Source organism: Eptatretus burgeri, chromosome 11 (assembly GCF_056783735.1).
Source record: "Eptatretus burgeri isolate ZD-2024b chromosome 11, Ebu_testis_v1, whole genome shotgun sequence".
Classification (NCBI taxonomy): Eukaryota; Metazoa; Chordata; class Myxini; order Myxiniformes; family Myxinidae; genus Eptatretus; species Eptatretus burgeri.
In genome coordinates, this window is record NC_140971.1 from 15,771,929 (window position 1) to 15,780,752 (window position 8,824).

The 8,824-nt window shown below is 40.2% G+C and overlaps 1 protein-coding gene across 1 annotated transcript in view; it reads right to left on the reverse strand.

Annotated features, from left to right (window-relative positions):
• Positions 1 to 175: 175 nt before the first annotated feature.
• The window catches only part of LOC147016560 (olfactory receptor 56A5-like), a 14,007-nt gene continuing 5,358 nt past the window's right edge, over positions 176 to 8,824 (reverse strand). Inside the window, exon 3 of the mRNA XM_085845327.1 lies at positions 176 to 4,127. Within this exon, the coding sequence (XP_085701453.1) occupies positions 3,069 to 4,127 (1,059 nt within the window). The 3' untranslated portion in view covers positions 176 to 3,068. The remainder of the gene's footprint in view (positions 4,128 to 8,824) is intronic.

Genomic DNA, 8,824 nt, shown 5'->3' on the forward strand with positions numbered 1-8,824 from the left:
TTTTTACAAGTGTGTTGATTGCCTCCATTTGTTTGTTTGTTTGTTACTTGGCAATTTATTATTATTATTTTTTTTACAAGTGTGTTGATTGCCTCCATTTGTTTGTTTGTTTGTTTGTTACTTGGCAATTTATTATTTATTTTTTTTACAAGTGTGTTGATTGCCTCCATTTGTTTGTTTGTTACTTGGCAATTTATTATTATTATTATTATTTTACAAGTGTGTTGATTGCCTCCATTTGTTTGTTTGTTTGTTTGTTACTTGGCAATTTATTATTATTTTTTTACAAGTGTGTTGATTGCCTCCATTTGTTTGTTTGTTTGTTTGTTACTTGGCAATTTATTATTATTATTTTTTTACAAGTGTGTTGATTGCCTCCATTTGTTTGTTTGTTTGTTGCTTGGCAATTTATTATTATTATTATTTTTTTACAAGTATGTTGATTGCCTCTGTTTGTTTGTTTGTTTGTTACTTGGCTATTTATTTATTTATTTTCCAAGTATGTTGATTGCCTTCATTTGTTTGTTTGTTTGTTACTTGGCAATTTATTAGTATTTTTTTTTACAAGTATGTTGATTGCCTCCATTTGTTTGTTTGTTTGTTTGTTACTTGGCAATTTATTATTATTATTTTTTTACAAGTGTGTTGATTGCCTCCATTTGTTTGTTTGTTTGTTACTTGGCAATTTATTATCATTATTTTTTTACAAGTATGTTGATTGCCTCCATTTGTTTGTTTGTTTGTTTGTTACTTGGCAATTTATTATTATTTTTTTACAAGTGTGTTGATTGCCTCCATTTGTTTGTTTGTTTGTTTGTTACTTGGCAATTTATTATTATTATTTTTTTACAAGTGTGTTGATTGCCTCCATTTGTTTGTTTGTTTGTTGCTTGGCAATTTATTATTATTATTATTTTTTTACAAGTATGTTGATTGCCTCTGTTTGTTTGTTTGTTTGTTACTTGGCTATTTATTTATTTATTTTCCAAGTATGTTGATTGCCTCCATTTGTTTGTTTGTTTGTTTCTTGGCAATTTATTATTATTATTTGTTTGTTTGTTTGTTTGTTTGTTTCTTGGCAATTTATTATTATTATGTTTTTTTACAAGATTGTTGATCGCCTCCGTTTGTGTTTGTCTGGCCACTCACGTTTAATCACCAACAGATCACAATTTTAAACCAATCCTCACGAAACTTTACCAAGTAGTGGAGTTGGTGGTCCAACATAATCCTATTTATTTTTAGGTCAAAAGGTCAAAAGGTCTTCATTGGCCAAAGGTCAACAACTTTTTCAAGTTTTTTTAAATCTTCAATTTTCATCCGATTGACTTGAAATTTGAAGAGGATTTACAAATCTGGTCACTGAATTCAACCAACTCTTTATTTTGAGGTCAACATAGGCCAAAAGGTCAACATTGGCCAAAAGGTCAAATTGGGACAAATTTCTAAAATTGTAAATTTTCATTCAATTGATTTGAAATTTAAAGAGCATCCACATGTCAGGTAATTGAATTCAACGACCTATTAATTTTGAGGTCAACATAGGCCAAAAGATCAACGTAGGCCAGATTTCTAAAATTGTCAATTTTCATTGGATTGACTTGAAATTTGAAGAGCATTTGCATATCCAGTCACTGAATTCAACCATCTATTATGTTTGAGGTCAATATCAGCCAAAAAGGTCAACATAGGCCAAAACATCAACATGGGCCAAATTTCTAAGATTATTTCTAAAATTGTAAATTTTCATCCAATTGACTTGAAATTTAAATAGCATTCACATGTCAGGTAATTGAATTCAACCACCTATTAATTTTGAGGTCAGCATAGACCAGAAGGTCAACATAGGCCACATTTCTAAAATCCTAAATTTTAATCCGATTATCTTGAAATTTGAAGAGCATTTGCATATCCGGTCGCTGAATTCAACCATCTATTATGTTTGAGGTCAATATCAGCCAAAAAAGTCAACATAGGCCAAAATGTCAACATGGGCCAAGTTTCTGAGATTGTTTCTAAGATTTTCAATTTTCATCGAATTGACTTGAAATTTGAAGAGCATTCGCATGTCAGGAAACTGAGTTCAACCACCTACTAATGTTGAGGTCAACATAAGCCAAAAGGTCAACATAGGCCAAAAGGTCAATTAAGCCAAAAGGTCAACACGTGCCAAATTTCTAAAATTGTCAATTTCCATCCGATTGATTTGAAATTTGAAGAGGATTTGCATATAGATCAATGAATTCAACCACCAATTATTTTTAAGGTCAAAAGGTCAACATGGGCCTAATTTCTAAAATTTCTAGACAGTGCCAAAAGCTGCACATGTATCATTCATTACGTCTCAAAAAGTAGTGGATGACAAAACTAGGTGGATGAGTTGGTGAGGTGACAAGAACAAGCTGATTAGATTTTGGTTCAGATCCAGCCCATCATTGGGATACAAACGTAAGCTGTTTAGCCTGGTGGAGGATTGCGCTCCACTGAGTGCCGTTCCACTTTGTTCTGTTTTGCCAAGTGTCACTCTGTGAGTGATTTTTCATTTATTTATTTTTCACCCCAAATCTTCCCTCTGAAATCCCATCTGGCATTTTGACTTCTCCATAATCAGCAAGTAAGTGGTAAAATTTGAGGCTGATTGGATGACCTGGAGGTGCGCACAGTTGCCTCTGAGCAATCTTTCCTGGGTTTGAATCCCGAACAACCTATAAACTGCCATCTTGGTGTTTCACAGGTAGGGTGATTCATCAATGTGTGTGGCATCCCTCAGACGGACATTAAAACTGGGCATCGCTCTCTTTCGGCATTAGTTGTTGGACGTTAAAAATTCCACGGTGTCCTTTTGGAACTGATGAGTAGGTGCGCTATTGCCAGCACCCTGAACAAATCACAAATTTTTTGCCTTAACTACTGCTGGGAAGGCAATGACAAACCACCCAGCATAACCCGTGCCAAGAAACTGTTTCAGCCGCACATGCACTACATAAAGAGTGTGTAAGATCTCATCATCATCATAATCATCTTCATCATCATCATCATCATCATCATCATCATCAAGGGGTAAAATTTTACAACATAGAGTCAACATGTTCACTGTTTTTAATTGGCATGGGTGACACCTGCTTACACTCCATCCTCCCTGATGCGATTTCTCGGACATCCTTAGAATTCGCCCCTATGCTTGACTTCCATCGGCCATATAACTGAACCAGTGGATCCCAAATCTCTTTTGTGCGTAGGCCATACACTAAAGGATTGGCACACGAAGGTACACAGACCATCATTATAGTTAACATGAATCGTAAAGCTCCCTGGTCCTCTTTCATTCGGTTGATTAGAATCAAAGCAAAACCAGTGAAGAATTTTAGAGCAAACACCATAGCTTGTGTACCGCATGTGTGAAGTGCTTTGCTCTTCACATCCAGGGTCCCCGCTGCACATCCATATGTAGATACAATCCTCCAGTAGGAGTAGCTGAGGGTGCCCGCTATAAGCGTAAGAATTGAGGAAGCAATCACTAGCATGACTATATCAGGTGCTGTTTGTCTGCCACAGGCCGTCCGGACCATGATCTCTAATGTACAAAGAGCATCGAAAATCACTACCTCAAAGGAGCAGAACTGCAGTTGAAAAGCGAGAATAGGGTAAACCGCAATGATCATGGCGACTACAGCAGTAGCACTTCCCACTTGGATCAGAGCTCTATGGCGCTGTGATGCCCACGCAACATGAGAGAATGGATGAAACACTGCCCAATGCCGGTCTATATCCATAATCCAGAAAATTATTGCTTGTTCTACGTAGATCAAATCGATCACATACACCTGTGCGAGACATTCAGGAAAGGACAGTTGTCGTCGGCCAACCAGCAGGGTTCGAAACACAGTGCTCATGAATATCATGATCCATAGTGAGTCTGCCACTGCAGTCAAAGCTATATATAAGACCATGGGTTTGTCGAAGCGACGGAGAACGCAGGCACACAGTACCATGAGGTTGGCACAAGTGGCAAGTGGCACAAGGCCCACGGAGGCCAGCAACATCATTCGCCAGGGTCCAGAGCGGGGGAAAGTCAGTACATCCAGCACGATGAAGGATGGTTGTGATATCAGAATGCTTCCGTTCATCTGCATGCAAAGATAAAATAAAATAAAACAATATTTACAATTACAGTACCATCATGGCACATGAGCAGAACCATGTTTGATATATATATATATATATATATATATATATATATATATATATATATATATATATATATATATCCATCCACTGGGACCATACTCTGTGCAGAGCGTTGGTGCTGCCGAAGCAGTCTCCTTGGCTATTGGGTACAATCCTGGACGGGTCGCCACTCCGACACAGGATACCAGCATGCTGGCACTCATTTTGCCGACCTCGGAAGGATGACAGGCAGAGTCAACCCCACCTGGTATTAATTCAACAGCCGAGTGGGATTTGAACTCAGGATTCTCGGATCCTAAGCCCACCACCCTAACCATTAAGCCAACACCAGGCATATATATATATATATATACATATACATATATATATATATATATATATACATATACATATATATATATACATATACATATATATATATATATATATATATATATATATATATATATATATATATATATATATATATATATATATATATATATATATATATATATATATATATATATATATATATATACATATACCTTTCTTACTGTGTTGTACACTGCTGTATAATCACAGCTCTCAATGTTATCTTGCATTTGCCACCGTTTTGTTTTGGGGGGTTTTTTCATTGAACTTCACCCTAAACAAGGCTGAAAGCCACTAAATGTGAAGGGTTACTGAAAAAACAGAAGATGAAAAACTGGGAAAACCTTCACCGAGTCCTGAAACAAGGACACCTCGTCACAAGGCTGCTGTGCATGATGGGGGTAACGAAGCCAGGCGGAAAAATACATTTTCTTACCCCAATTGGGTCTTTTTCAGGAGACACCATCTCTGTACTGGATGGCCATTGGCTCCTGAAGGGAGCTCATCCACCCTTTGTCACATTCACCCTCCCCACTAGCTAAGCCAGTAAGGGGTGTTGGTTTAGTCGATGACAACCAGACCATGCGGCAGGTAGCACTGAGTTGCATGTTACCTGTAGCAGTCCCAAAAGGCTGACCTGATTTAAAAATTCCCAGGTAGGTGGCTGCCCATTCTCGGGTTGGAACGTACACCACCTGGTAAACAACGCCTGCAAAGTTACTGATGCAGACCAATCGGTTGTGGAAAAGTCGGACATAAGCTTTGCCTACATTAGGGCAGCTGTCGTTGACCCCTCGCGCACACATAGCGCAAAGCGGGGTTAAGCAATTGGGTTACTCCGTCTGGCTATCGGTCTATGATCGAGGAACGACTTAATTTCAACTGAATAATATATTTTGAACACGAGAACATGAATCTGAACATGAATCGGAACATGAATCGGAACATGAACCTGCAGTTCAGTCATACTTCGGCTCTGAATTTGGCAAATTGTGTGGAATCTCGTCCTGATCATGCTTTCGCACAGAGGATTGAGATATCTTTTTTTAAATTATGCCTGTCTATCTGTCTGTCCGTCTGTCTCAGTCTGACAGTCAAACAAAATTGAAACTCATTCCAAACAGGAAACTTGCTGTTTTTAATGACGTCATAAAGGACACAAACAATAAGCACGATGAACTAATTTAATATAATAAGGTGGTGTAAAATACACTGTGTCAACGGCGGTAAATTTCTGAATAAATGGTTTGTTTCGGGTTTTTTTCATACAGCCTTTATCTTTTTTTGTATTCTACGTCGAGGCTCGTATTAGAGCGAACACACAGAACATACAAGGGGAGCAGGAGACAAGAATGTGGGAGAGGGAAGGACAAAATAATGGGGAACAGAGACATTGGGAGATCTGAGGAAGGGAGAGGGATGGGGTGGGGAACACAGGGTACACAAGATTGACACGACAGAAACTTTCAGGTCCTTGCACGACAGGGACTTTCAGGAAGGAAAGCATGGGATTTGAAGGAAGTTGGTTTGGGGTGGATTAGTGGGGGTAGAGAAGATCATGGTTTTGCATGGGGGTAGATAAGAGATGGTGGTGAACAGCTGTTTTGAAGACCTGGAGGAAAGAGTGGGATTGAAGAGAGTGTGGGAGTTTGTTCCAAAGGAGGGGAAAAAAGAGGAATTAAAGAGTGAAGGTGAGCAGTGATTCGTGATTTTGGTAGTTTTAGCAGAAAGGAGTTGCTGGCAGACCTTGAACGCCGTGTGGAAATGTGGGGGGAACATATCGCAGACAGAGCGGGGGCCGGGGGGGGTGGTGAGACCGAAGAGGAGACGGTAGAAGACAGAAAGACCACCGACCTGCCTGCGGTGAGAGAGTGAGAGGCCCAAAGACTCAGCCTCATCGTGGGAGATACCAATGATCTGAAATGCCTTGGTTTCCACAGTGTGAAACCGAGAAAGTTGAGAGGCGGGAGCACCAGCCCAGAGGAAAGAGCAGTACTCCATCAGGCTACGGATGAAAGCTTTATATGTGGTCAGGAGCTCAGGTGTGCCGAGGAAGGACTTTGCACGACGGAGGATGCCGAGTCAGCGTCAGGCTTTGGAGGTCAACTTGGAAATGTGGCTTTCCCAGGAAAGATCATGGCAGACAGTGAGACCTATAAGCTTGAATGAAAGGACTTCTTCAAGAGGATTGTTGAGAAATTAGATGAGGGGGTTTCCAGACGGTCCTTTCCGAGAGACATAGTGAGAGTGTGAGATTTGTCCAGATTGAAAGACATGTTCCACGTGTTGGACCAGTTTATGACTTTATCCAGATCTGCAGAGAGCGAAGAAGCTGCTGCTTGCCGATCTGAGGGATGACAGAGGGTGGAGTCATCAGCGAAGATATAGAGAGGATTTTCCAGAGAGACGGAGAGATCATTGATGAAAACCAGAAAAAGAACAGGGCCCAGAACGCTACCTTGAGGAACTCCATTTGACACTCATGTGCTCATGGTGGGGGAACTTCGAGTTTCTTTTCAATGAACTCTCTCGTTAATGGTGCCTCCAGTTTTGATTCAGTGTGAAGTAATGATCTCTTACGTTCAGTTAGTTACACATGATCATGCTAATGTTTGCAATCTTTTGTAACACAAAACTTCGACATGAATGTTCCCGTTGAATGCCACCCTCTTGTTGGGTTGGCTGGGAAAAGATGTTGGTCCGATTCAGGAATAAACGCTGAGCCAGGCCTGACGTTCGACTGATTTTGGCTGGAATTTGTAGTTTGTTCAGGGTGCCAACAAAAAACTGGCCAACTCTTCATGAGAGTCACCATGGTATCTTGAGCATCCACCAGGTAAGGCCAGCAGATGGGGTGCCCGGCTTCACGTCCATCCGAGAGATGGCACATTTCGTGATGCAACGTCCTACTTATGAAGCACCAATCTAACAGTTTATAGTCAGTTTGGGAATCGATCCTAGATGAGACAGCTCAAAGAGAAATCTATCATCTCTGCACCAACCTATCAGACAATCCTTTGTAATACATGCTGAACAATATTGCCAAGTTGGTGACAGGCAGCATATTCTTATCGGTGGTGTTCATATTTGTTTCTAAAGGGATACTTCTCAATGAGAATCCTGACTCTATTAGTCACTTCCATCTTTGTCGGGCTGGCAGGATGGCAGCGTGGCCTAGAGGTATGCAGTATGCACACTCGCCTGGGTTCAAATCCCAGCCAGCTAAAAACTGTCATCCCAGTGTTTCACAGGCAGCGTGATTCATCAACGTGTGTGCCATCCCTCAGATGGACGTTAAACGGATGTCCTGTCTGTCGGCATTAGTCGTTGGACGTCAAAGATCCCACAGTGTCCTTCGTGATCGTGGGAAAGTATTTGTTGGCACCCTGGAACAAATTACAAAATTCCTGCCCAAACCAGCATCAGTGGTACAGCCATGCTCCCAACAATGATGAAAACCAGCGGTCACAGGTTGTACATGAAGTGTGTGTGTGTGTGTGTGTGTGTGTGTGTGTGTGTGTGTGTGTGTGTGTGTGTGTGTGTGTGTGTGTGTGTGTCCACATCTATATATTTTTACTTCCGGAACCAAAGGTGGAAGGAGGTTATATTTTTCACCCCTGTCTCTGTCTGTCTGTTTGTCTGTGTGCAGGATATCTCAAAAAGTTGTGAACGGATCCGGATGAAATTTGGTGGGCAGGTTCGGTGTGTGACAAAGATGAACTGATTAGATTTTGGTGAAGATCCGGATCCGGATCCGAGTACTGGAATTTTTTGAGAGGTTTATGAGAAGTGAGAACCGGATATGAGAAGTTTTTTTTTTTTTTTTTAAATGATTCTTCACCATTGAGAGATAGGGACAACAACGATATCTCAAAAACGTATTGGACCCGATATGTTCTACTGGATCGGGAATTGTGAGGAATGCACACCGAGTCTTTCTAGTCACTTAAAAAATGTTTTTCTCTTCAACCGCTTTTCCCATCGATGCGAAACTTTAAACATCGGAGGGACTCCCCATGGAGAATATTTCATTGATAACTCTGATGTCAGAGATGACATTGTATGGCAGCCATATTGGATTAAAGGAAAAAAACATTGACATCATTTTCTTCAAAAAGTCACAAAGAAAAAGAAATTAAACTTGGCATTTGTCGTTACATGGTATAGAGGGTGATAACCATGACGTCATCAGAGAAGTTGAATGGAAATCCTTTTCTGAAAAATTTGAAACTTCATATATCTGATCTATGACCTGATGTGAGTAAATAAAGTTATAACGTCA